Source organism: Haemorhous mexicanus, chromosome 29, assembly GCF_027477595.1.
Source record: "Haemorhous mexicanus isolate bHaeMex1 chromosome 29, bHaeMex1.pri, whole genome shotgun sequence".
NCBI classification, from domain to species: Eukaryota; Metazoa; Chordata; class Aves; order Passeriformes; family Fringillidae; genus Haemorhous; species Haemorhous mexicanus.
The window spans coordinates 5,296,261-5,308,585 of NC_082369.1; the positions used below are offsets into that span (position 1 = coordinate 5,296,261).

The window sequence follows — 12,325 nt, forward strand, 5'->3', positions numbered from 1 at the left end:
GAGCCATGCGGGATCGCCCGGTGCTGTCGCCAGCAGAGCCATGAGCAGCTGTCGCCACAATGGGGGGGTGGCGCGACCCCGGGGACCCCCGAGCGCCGCCCGCACCCCGCAACCGCCGCCCTGCCCCAGCCCCCGCCTGCAGGTCGTGGTGTCCCGGCCCGAGCAACCAGGGACGGCGGAGCCCGGCCCAACCGGGGTCCGAGCGGGGCAGGGGGCGGCGGAGGAGCGGCGGAACCAGAACATCGGCTACAAGCTGGGCCACCGGCGAGCGCTCTTCGAGAAGCGCAAGCGGCTGAGCGACTACGCGCTCATCTTCGGCATGTTCGGCATCGTGGTGATGGTCACCGAGACCGAGCTCTCCTGGGGGGTCTACACCAAGGTGGGGAGGGGTCTCGGGCTGGGGGATGGGGGGTTTGGGGTGAGCTGAGCTGACGGGGGTTGTGGGGTGTTGTAGGAATCGTCGTATTCGTTCGCCTTGAAATGCCTTATCAGCCTCTCGACGCTCATCCTGCTGGGGCTCATTGTTATGTACCACGCCAGGGAGATCCAGGTGAGCGCACCTGGCCCGCGGGGGGTGGCACTGGTGTGTCCCGGTGTCAAAAAAAACCAGAACAAAAAACCCCGAAAAAAGGAAAAATCCAACCCCGCTGTTCCCAAAAAGAAATTTTAAAAAGTTTTGGGTTTATGGGAAAATAAGTCTTAAAATAATACCCTAGGAGTTAATATAGCTCATAGGTTAATACCTCCTCAAATTAACACCAAACCCCCTCAAATTAACACCAAACCTCCTCAAATTAACACCAAACCCCCTCAAATTAACACCAAACCCCCTCAAATTAACACCAAACCCCCTCAAATTAACACCAAACCCCCTTAAATTAACACCAAACTCCCTCAAATTAACACCAAACCCTCTCAAATTAACACCAAACCCCTTAAATTAACACCAAACCCCCTCAAATTAACACCAAACCCCCTCAAATTAACACCAAACCCTCTCAAATTAACACCAAACCCCTTAAATTAACACCAAACCCCCTCAAATTAACACCAAACCCCCTCAAATTAACACCAAACCCCCTCAAATTAACACCAAACCCCCTCAAATTAACACCAAACCCTCTCAAATTAACACCAAACCCCCTCAAACTAACACCAAACCCTCTCAAATTAACCACAAACCTCCTCAAATTAATCCCAAAACCCCTCAAATTAACACCAAACCCCCTCAAATTAACACCAAACCCTCTCAAATTAACACCAAACCCCCTCAAATTAACACCAAACCCTCTCAAATTAACACCAAACCCCCTCAAACTAACACCAAACCCTCTCAAATTAACCACAAACCTCCTCAAATTAATCCCAAAACCCCTCAAATTAACACCAAACCCCCTCAAATTAACCCCAAACCCCCTCAAATTAATCCCAAAACCCCTAAATTAACACCAAACCCCTTCAAATTAACACCAAACCCCCTCAAACTAACACCAAACCCCCTCAAATTAACACCAAACCCCTCAAATTAACACCAAACCCTCTCAAATTAACACCAAACCCCCTCAAATTAATCCCAAAACCCCTTAAATTAACACCAAACCCCCTCAAATTAACCCCAAACCTCCTCAAATTAATCAAAACTCCTCAAAATAATCCAAAACTCCCTCAAATTAACCCAAAACCCCTTAAATTAACCAAAATACTCCCTCAAACTTAGCAAAACCCCTCAAATTAAGCAAAACTCCTCAAAATAACCAAAACCCCTCAAAGTAACCAAAACCCCTCAAATTAGCAAAAGTGCCTCATGTTAACCCCAAACCCTTCAAATCACCAAAACATCCCCTGAAATTACCCAAAATGTCCCTTTAAATTAGCCCAAAACCCCTCAAAGCAACCAAAATTCTTCAAATTTACCCAAAGCCCCTCAAATTAACAAAAAAATCCTTAACCAAATAAAAACCCCCTGAAATTAAACAAGAAAATCTCAAATTAAACAAAAAAATATCTCAAATTAACGAGACCTGCCTCAAATGAACCCCAAAAACTCCTCAAATGAAACCCAAAATCCCCTCAAATTAACCCCAAAAACCCCTCAAATGAACCTCAAAACCCCCTCAAATTAACACCAAAACCCCTCAAATTAACCCCAAAAACCCCTCAAATGAACCCCAAAATCCCCGCAAATTAACCAAGGAAATCTCAAATCGACACCGCATCAAATGAACCAAGGAAATCTCAAATTAACAAAAAAAAAACCCCCTCAAATTATCAACAAGATCTGCCTCAAATGAACCCAAAACCCCCTCAAATGAGCCCCCAAATCCTCTCAACCCCAAAACCACGTCAAATTACCCCAAAACCCCTTGAATTAACCCAAAACCCCCCTCAGATTAACCCCAAAACCCCCTCAAATTAACACCAAAATCCTCTCAAATTATCAATAAAATCTCAAATTGACACCACCTCAAATGAACCAAGAAAATCTCAAATTAACCAAAAAAAATCTCAAATTATCAACAAGACCCGCCTCAAATTCATCTAAAAACCACCTCAAATGAACCCCAAAACCCATCAAATGAACCCCAAACCCCTCAAATTAACCCCAAAAACCCCTCAAATTAACCCCAAAACCCCCTCAAATTAACCAAGGAAATCTCAAATCAACACCGCCTCAAATGAACCGAGAAAATCTCAAATTAACCAAAAAAAATCTCAAATTATCAACAAGACCTGCCTCAAATGAACTCCCAAAAACCCCTCAAATGAACCCCAAAAACCACCTCAAATTAACCTCAAAACCCCCTCAAATGAACCCCAAAAACCCCTTCAAATTACCCCAAAAACCCCTCAAATGAACCCCAAAAACCACGTCAAATTAACCCCAAAACCACCTCAAATTAAGCCCAAAAACCTCTCAAATTAACCCCAAAAACCCTTCAAATGAACCCCAAAACCCCCTGAAATTAACCCCCAAATCCTCTCAACCCCAAAACCACCTCAAATTAATCCTTAAAACCATTCAAATTACCCCAAAAGCCCTCGAATTAACCCCAAAACCCCCTCAGCTGTTCATGGTGGACAACGGCGCCGACGACTGGCGCATCGCCATGACCTCGGAGCGCGTCTTCTTCATCGCGCTGGAGCTGCTGGTCTGCGCCATCCACCCCATCCCCAGCACCCCCCAAATGAACCAAAACCCCTCCAATTAACCCAAAACCCCCTCCAATTAACCCAAAACCCCCTCCAATGAACCCAAAACTCCTTGACCAAAAAAAGCCCCTCAAAATAACCAAGAAAATCTCGAATTGACCAAAAAAGAAAATTCTCAAATTAACAAGACTCGCCTCAAATTAAGCTAAAAACCCCTCAAATTAACCCCAAAACCCCCTCAAACTAACCCAAAAACCCCTTAAACTAACCCCCAAACCCCCTCAAATTAACCAAGGAAATCTCAAATCGACACCGCCTCAGATGAACCAAGAAAATCTCAAATTATCAACAATTCCTGCCTCAAATGAACCCAAAAACCCCTCAAATGAGCCCCAAAAACCCCTCAAATGAACCAAGAAAACCATTCAAATGAACCCAAAACCCCTTCAAATTACCCCAAAACCCCCTCAAATGAACCCCAAAAACCCCCTCAAATTAACCCCAAAAACCCATTAAATGAACCCCAAAATCCTCTCAACCCCAAAACCACCTCAAATTAACCCCTAAAATACCTCAAATTACCCCAAAACCCCTCGAATTAACCCCAAAACCCCCTCAGCTGTTCATGGTGGACAACGGCGCCGACGACTGGCGCATCGCCATGACCTCGGAGCGCGTCTTCTTCATCGCGCTGGAGCTGCTGGTGTGCGCCATCCACCCCATCCCCAGCACCCCCCAAATGAACCAAAACCCCTCCAATTAACCCAAAATCCTCTCCAATTAACCCAAAACTCCTTGACTAAAAAAAACCCCCTCAAATTAACCAAGAAAATCTCGAATTGACCAAAAAAAAAATTCTCAAATTAACAGGACTAGCCTCAAATTAATCTAAAAACCCCTCAAATTAACCCCAAAGCCCCCTTAAACTAACCCAAAAACCCCTTAAATTTACCCCAAAACCCCCCTCAAATTAACCCCAAAACCCCCTCAAATTAACCAAGGAAATCTCAAATCGACACCGCCTCAGATGAACCGAGAAAATCTCAAATTAACCAAAAAAAATTTCTCAAATTATCAACAAGAGCCACCTCAAATGAACCCCAAAAACCCCTCAAATGAACCCCAAAAACCCCTCAAATGAACCAAGAAAACCATTCAAATGAACCCAAAACCCCTTCAAATTACCCTAAAACCCCCTCAAATGAACCCCCAAAACCACGTCAAATTAACCCCAAAACCACCTCAAATTAACCCCAAAAACCCCTCAAATGAACCCCAAAAACCCTTCAAATGAACCCCAAAACCCCCTCAAATTAACCCCCAAATCCTCTCAACCCCAAAACCACCTCAAATTAATCCTTAAAACCATTCAAATTACCCCAAAACCCCTCGAATTAACCCCAAAACCCCCTCAGCTGTTCATGGTGGACAACGGCGCCGACGACTGGCGCATCGCCATGACCTCGGAGCGCGTCTTCTTCATCGCGCTGGAGCTGCTGGTGTGCGCCATCCACCCCATCCCCAGCACCCCCCAAATGAACCAAAATCCCCTCCAATTAACCCAAAACCCCCTCCAATGAACCCAAAACTTCTTGACCAAAAAAACCCCCCCTCAAAATAACCAAGAAAATCTCGAATTGACCAAAAAAGAAAATTCTCAAATTAACAAGACTCGCCTCAAATTAATCTAAAAACCCCCCAAATTAACCCCAAAACCCCATCAAATTAACCCCAAAAACCCCTTAAATTAACCCCAAAACCCCCTCAAATTAACCAAGGAAATCTCAAATCGACACCGCCTCAAATGAACCGAGAAAATCTCAAATTAACTAAAAAAAAAATCTCAAATTATCAACAAGACCCGCCTCAAATGAACTCCCAAAAACCCCTCAAATGAACCCCAAAAACCCATTAAATGAACCCAAAACCCCCTCAAATTAACCCCAAAATCCTCTCAACCCCAAACCCACCTCAAATAACCCCTAAAACCCCAAAACCCCCTCAGCTGTTCATGGTGGACAACGGCGCCGACGACTGGCGCATCGCCATGACCTCGGAGCGTGTCTTCTTCATCGCGCTGGAGCTGCTGGTGTGCGCCATCCACCCCATCCCGGGGCAGTACCTGTTCACCTGGACGGCCCGGCTGGCCTTCACCTACGCGGCCTCGGTGGCCCACGCCGACGTGGACATCATCCTGTCCATCCCCATGTTCCTGCGGCTCTACCTGATCGGCCGCGTGATGCTGCTGCACAGCAAGCTCTTCACGGACGCCTCGTCGCGCAGCATCGGCGCGCTCAACAAGATCAACTTCAACACGCGCTTCGTCATGAAGACGCTCATGACCATCTGCCCCGGCACCGTGCTGCTGGTCTTCAGCATCTCCTCGTGGATCATCGCCGCCTGGACCGTGCGCGTCTGCGAGAGGTGAGGGCGGCTGCGGCTGGGTTGGGGGTTGGGGGTTCTGGTTTTGGGGGGTTTTGTGGGGTTTTTTGGGGGTGGAAGGGGAAGGGTGGGGTTTGGGGGTTCAATTTTGGGGGTTTCATGGGTGGAGGGGAAGAGTGGGGCTTGGGGATTCTGGTTTTGGGGTTTTGTGGGGTTTTTGTGGGTGAAGGTGAAGGTTGGGGTTTGAGGGTTCCTTTTTTGGGGGTTTTGTGGGTGAAGGTGAAGGTTGGGGTTTGAGGGTTCCTTTTTTGGGGGTTTTGTGGGTGAAGGTGAAGGTTGGGGTTTGGGAGTTCCATTTTGGGGCTTCCATGGGGTTTTCATGGGTGAAGGTGAAGGTTGGGGTTTGAGGGTTGCTGTTTTGGAGTTTGCATGGGTGAAGGTGAAGGTTGGGGTTTGGGGGTTCCAGTTTTGGGGTTTTTGTGGGATTTTTGTGGGTGGAAGGGGAAGGTTGGGGTTTGGGGTTTCCATTTTGGGGCTTCCATGGGGTTTTCATGGGTGGAGGGGAAGGTTGGGGTTTGAGGGTTCCTTTTTTGGGGGTTTTTGTGGGTGAAGGTGAAGGTTGGATTTTGGGGGTTCCTGTTTTTGAGTTTTTGTGGGTGGATGAAAAGGTTGGGGTTTGGGGGTTCTGGTTTTGGGGTTTTTGTGGGGTTTTTGTGGGTGGAGGGGAAGGGTGGACATTGGGGGTTCTGGTTTTGGGGTTTTTGTGGGTGAAGGTGAAGGTTGGATTTTGGGGATTCTGGTTTTGGGGTTTTTGGGGGTGAAGGTGAAGGTTGGGCTTTGGGGGTTCTGGTTTTGGGGTTTTTGTGGGGTTTTTGTGGGTGGATGTAAAGGTTGGATTTTGGGGGTTCCTGTTGTGGAGTTTTCATGGGTGAAGGTGAAGGTTGGGGTTTCGGGGTTCTGGTTTTGGGGTTTTGTGGGGTTTTTGTGGGTGAAGGTGAAGGTTGGGGTTTGAGGGTTCCTTTTTTGGGGGTTTTGTGGGTGAAGGTGAAGGTTGGGGTTTGGGAGTTCCATTTTGGGGCTTCCATGGGGTTTTCATGGGTGAAGGTGAAGGTTGGGGTTTGAGGGTTGCTGTTTTGGAGTTTGCATGGGTGAAGGTGAAGGTTGGGGTTTGGGGGTTCCAGTTTTGGGGTTTTTGTGGGATTTTTGTGGGTGGAAGGGGAAGGTTGGGGTTTGGGGTTTCCATTTTGGGGCTTCCATGGGGTTTTCATGGGTGGAGGGGAAGGTTGGGGTTTGAGGGTTCCTTTTTTGGGGGTTTTTGTGGGTGAAGGTGAAGGTTGGGGTTTGGGGGTTCCTGTTTTGGCATTTTTGTGGGTGGATGTAAAGGTTGGGGATTGGGGGTTCTGGTTTTGGGGGGTTTTGTGGGGTTTTTGTGGGTGGAAGGGGAAGGGTGGACATTGGGGGTTCTGGTTTTGGGGTTTTTGTGGGTGAAGGTGAAGGTTGGGGTTTGGGGATTCTGGTTTTGGGGTTTTGTGGGTGAAGGTGAAGGGTGGGGTTTGGGGATTCTGGTTTTGGGGTTTTGTGGGGTTTTTGTGGGTGAAGGTGAAGGTTGGATTTTGGGGGTTCCTGTTGTGGAGTTTTCATGGGTGAAGGTGAAGGTTGGGGTTTCGGGGTTCTGGTTTTGGGGTTTTGTGGGGTTTTTGTGGGTGAAGGTGAAGGTTGGGGTTTAAGGGTTCCTTTTTTGGGGGTTTTGTGGGTGAAGGTGAAGGTTGGGGTTTGGGAGTTCCATTTTGGGGGTTTCATGGGTGGAGGGGAAGGTTGGGGTTTGGGGGTTCCGTTTTGGGGGGTTTTGTGGGTGGAGGTGAAGGTTGGGGTTTGGGGATTCCTGTTTTGGAGTTTTTGTGGGTGAAGGTGAAGGGTGGGGTTTGGGTGTTCCTGTTTTGGGGTTTTCGTGGGTGGAGGAGAAGGTTGGGGTTTGGGAGTTCCCTTTTTGGGGTTTTTGTGGTGTTTTTGTGGGTGAAGGTGAAGGTTGGATTTTTGGGGGTTCCTGTTTTGGAGTTTTTGTGGGTGGAGGGGAAGGTTGGGGTTTGGGGGTTCCATTTTGGGGGTTTCATGGGTGGATGTAAAGGTTGGGGTTTAGGAGTTGCCATTTTGGGGTTTTTGTGGTTGAAGGTGAAGGTTGGGGATTGAGGGTTCCGTTTTTGGGGGTTTTGTGGGTGAAGGTGAAGGTTGGGGTTTGGGGGTTCCGTTTTGGGGTTATTGTGGTGACATTGCCACCAAGGGGACCCTCCAGGACGCTCCTCAGCTGCTCCCCGCAGGGTGTCTGGGATGTCCCCGCTGGGTGCAGGGATGTCCCTGCAGGGTGCCGGGAATGTCCCCGCGGGATGCCAGGATGGTCCCTGCAGGGTGCCGGGAATGTCCCCTCAGGGTGTCCGGAATGTCCCCGCGGGATGCCAGGATTGTCCCTGCGGGTTGCCCGGGAATGTCCCCTCAGGGTGTCCAGAATGTCCCCGCGGGGTTCCAGGATTGTCCCCGCAGGGAGCCCAGAATGTCCCCGCAGGGTGCCCGTGATGTCCTTGTGAAGTGTCTGGAATGTCCCCGCGGGGTGCCCGTGATGTCCCCGCGGGGTGCCAGGATGTCCCCGCGGGGTGCCCGTGATGTCCCCGCCGTGTCCCCGCCCCTGCTAGCCCCGAGCCCCCCCAGCCCCCCGGGGGTCGCGCATTAACCGCTCTTGTTTTCCCTCCCTGCCCGCTCTGCTGCTTGCAGGGACAAACTGTGAGTGACCGCGGGGACCGTCCCGAGTGACGCAGGGACTGTCCCCCCCCCAGGCTTCTGCTCCCCCAGAATTTAGGATTGGCTGCGGCCGGGGGCGGGCGGGGGGCGCGGAAAGGGGCCCGGAGCCCTTTTCCCCTTGGAACCTCAGCAGCTGCTCCTGTCCCCTCCCCGCTGTCCCCCGCATTGGGGACATCCGCGGTGGCTCTGGGGGACTTTCAGACAGACCCTACAAGGAGCTGGGAGTCTCCAAATTGTTTTTTTTTTTCCTCCTGGGATCCCATTTTTGCCCCTTTGGCGTTTCCCCTCCTGGCCCCGCTCGTTTGGGTTCCTCGGAGGGGAATCCCGGCTGTCCCTTGGGAATGCGGGAATTGTCACCGTGCTGTCACCTCCCCCCTCGCCTCGGGCTGTCCCCGCCCTGTCCCTGCCGCGTCCCTCGGTGCCGGGTGAGGTTCCAAGCCCAGGCGCGGGGTTGGGAAGCAGCAATCCTAAATTCCTGACGCCTGAGACCCCCCACCCCCAGCCCGGCTTGTTCCTCTGGCCCTTTTCTCTTTTCTCACCCCATTTTCCCTTTCCTAACCCCATTTCCCTTTCCCCAATCCCATTTTCCCCTTTTCTGACCCCATTTCCCTTTTCTGACCCCATTTCCCTTTTCCCAATCCCATTTCCCCTTCCCCACCCCATTTCCCCTTTTTGACCCCATTTCCCTTTTCCCAATCCCATTTCCCCTTTCCCACCCCATTATCCCTCTTCCCAATCCGACTCACCTTTCCTGATCCCATTTTCCCCTTTTCTGACCCCACTCCCCTTTTCCCAACCCCATTATCCCTTTTCCCAATCCCATTTCCCCTTTTCCCAATCCCATTTCCCTTTTTCCCAACCCCATTTCCCCTTTCCCACCCCATTATCCCTCTTCCCAATCCCTTTTCCCCTTTTCTGACCCCATTTCCCTTTCCTGACCCTATTTCCCCTTTTCTGACCCCATTATCCCTTTTCCCAATCCCATTTTCCCTTTCCCCACCCCATTTTCCCCCTTTCTGACCCCATTCCCCTTTTCCCAATCCCATTTCCCTCTTCCCAATCCCATTTCCCTTTCCTGATCCCTTTTCCCCCTTTCTGACCCCATTTCCCCTTTCCCAATCCCATTCCCCTTTACCCAATCCCATTTCCCCTTTCCTGACCCCACTCCCCTTTTCCCAACCCCATTTCCCTTTTCCTAATCCCATTTCCCTTTTTCCCAACCCCATTTCCCCTTTCCCACCCCATTATCCCTCTTCCCAATCCCTTTTCCCCTTTTCTGACCCCATTTCCCTTTCCTGACCCTATTTCCCCTTTTCTGACCCCATTTCCCTTTTCCCAATCCCATTTTCCCTTTCCCCACCCCATTTTCCCCCTTTCTGACCCCATTCCCCTTTTCCCAATCCCATTCCCCTTTCCTGATCCCTTTTCCCCTTTCCTGACCCCATTTCCCCTTTCCTGACCCCATTTCCCCTTTTCTGACCCCATTTCCCTTTTCCCAATCCCATTTCCCCTTTCCCACCCCATTATCCCTCTTCCCAATCCCTTTTCCCCTTTTCTGACCCCATTTCCCTTTCCTGACCCTATTTCCCCTTTTCTGACCCCATTTCCCTTTTCCCAATCCCATTTTCCCTTTCCCCACCCCATTTTCCCCCTTTCTGACCCCATTCCCCTTTTCCCAATCCCATTCCCCTTTCCTGATCCCTTTTCCCCTTTCCTGACCCCATTTCCCCTTTCCTGACCCCATTTCCCCTTTTCTGACCCCATTTCCCTTTTCCCAATCCCATTTCCCCTTTCCCACCCCATTATCCCTCTTCCCAATCCCTTTTCCCCTTTTCTGACCCCATTTCCCTTTCCTGACCCTATTTCCCCTTTTCTGACCCCATTTCCCTTTTCCCAATCCCATTATCCCTTTTCCCAATCCCATTCCCCTTTCCTGATCCCTTTTCCCCTTTCCTGACCCCATTTCCCCTTTTCCCACCCCATTTTCCCCGCATGTCCCCCTCCCTCCCCCTGCCCGGCTTGGCCGCTGCTCTGTGTCCCCCAGCCGGGCTTGTCCCCACCCTCGGGGACAGGGGGGTGGTCGCACCGCCGTGTTTGTGACATCGGAACCTCACAGCGCCCCCCGCTGTCCCCCTGGTGTCACCCGCGGTGGCCTTTGGGGCTGCACGGTGACATCGGGGACAGCGGTGCCACCTCTGCGCTGTCCCCTCAGTGTCCTCCAATCCCATTCCCAAGGGGACGCAGCCCGGCCATGGGATGTCCCCGTGGTGTCCCCAATTCTGGCTTGGGGACAATGCCCCAAATCCTCCGCGATGGGCACAAAATGGGAGGGACTGTGGTGACACCGCTGTCCTGCGCTTCTGGGGACAGCGGTGCCACCTCTGTGCTGTCCCAGCGGGACACGACCTGGCCATGGGATGTCCCCATGGTGTCCCCAATTCCATCTTGGGGACAATGCCCTGAATCCTCCATGACGGGCACAAAACGGGAGGGATGCAATGACCGTGGTGACACCGCTGTCCTGTGCTTCTGGGGACAGCAGTGCCACCTCTGTGCTGTCCCATCATTGTCCCAGTGGGACACAGCCCGGCCATGGGATGTCCCCATGGTGTCCCCAATTATGGCTTGGGGACAATGCCCCAAATCCTCTGCGATGGGCACAAAACGGGAGGGACCGTGGTGACACCGCTGTCCTGCGCTTCTGGGGACAGCAGTGCCACCTCTGTGCTGTCCCATCATTGTCCCAGCGGGACACGGCCTGGCCATGGGATGTCCCCATGGTGTCCCCAATTCCATCTTGGGGACAACGCCCTGAATCCTCCACGACGGGCACAAAACGGGAGGGATCCAATGACCGTGGTGACACCGCTGTCCTGCGCTTCTGGGGACAGCAGTGCCACCTCTGTGCTGTCCCAGCGGGACACGGCCTGGCCATGGGACGTCCCCATGGTGTCCCCAATTCCGGCTTGGGGACAACACCCCGAACCCACCGCGATGGGCACAAAACTGGGGGAGGAATTCGATGACGGCGGTGACAGCGGTGACAGCGGTGACAGCGGTGCCACCCCCCGCGCAGGTACCACGACAAGCAGGAGGTGACCAGCAACTTCCTGGGGGCCATGTGGCTGATCTCCATCACCTTCCTGTCCATCGGCTACGGGGACATGGTGCCACACACCTACTGCGGCAAGGGCGTGTGCCTGCTCACCGGCATCATGGTGAGCCTGGGGACAGCCTGGGGACAAGCTGGGGACATGGCTGGGGACATGGGGACATGGCTGGGGACATGGGGACATGGCTGGGGACATGGCTGGGGACAGGCTGGGGACATGGTGCCACACACCTACTGCGGCAAGGGCGTGTGCCTGCTCACCGGCATCATGGTGAGCCTGGGGACACGGGGACATGGGGACATGGGGACAGGCTGGGGACAGGGGAACATGGCTGGGGACATGGTGCCACACACCTACTGCGGCAAGGGCGTGTGCCTGCTCACCGGCATCATGGTGAGCCTGGGGACACGGGGACATGGGGACATGGGGACAGGCTGGGGACAGGGGAACATGGCTGGGGACATGGTGCCACACACCTACTGCGGCAAGGGCGTGTGCCTGCTCACCGGCATCATGGTGAGCCTGGGGACACGGGGACATGGCTGGGGACAGGCAAGGGACATGGGGACATGGCTGGGGACATGGCTGGGGACAGGCTGGGGACATGGTGCCACACACCTACTGCGGCAAGGGCGTTTGCCTGCTCACCGGCATCATGGTGAGCCTGGGGACACGGGGACATGGCTGGGGACACGGGGACAGGCTGAGGACATGGCTGGGGACAGGCTGGGGACATGGCTGGGGACAGGCTGGGGACATGGTGCCACACACCTACTGCGGCAAGGGCGTGTGCCTGCTCACCGGTATCATGGTGAGCCTGGGGACACGGGGACATGGGGACATGGGGACAGGCTGGGGACAGGGGAACATGGCTGGGGACATGGGGACAG

General features: G+C 52.5%; 1 protein-coding gene across 1 annotated transcript in view; it reads left to right on the forward strand.

Annotated features, from left to right (window-relative positions):
- Positions 1–12,325, forward strand: part of KCNN1 (potassium calcium-activated channel subfamily N member 1) — a 26,873-nt gene continuing 14,548 nt past the window's right edge. Inside the window, exons 1-4 of the mRNA XM_059870266.1 lie at positions 1–379; positions 455–550; positions 5,156–5,574; positions 11,399–11,540. Of these exons, the coding sequence (XP_059726249.1) occupies positions 41–379; positions 455–550; positions 5,156–5,574; positions 11,399–11,540 (996 nt within the window). The 5' untranslated portion in view covers positions 1–40. The remainder of the gene's footprint in view (positions 380–454; positions 551–5,155; positions 5,575–11,398; positions 11,541–12,325) is intronic.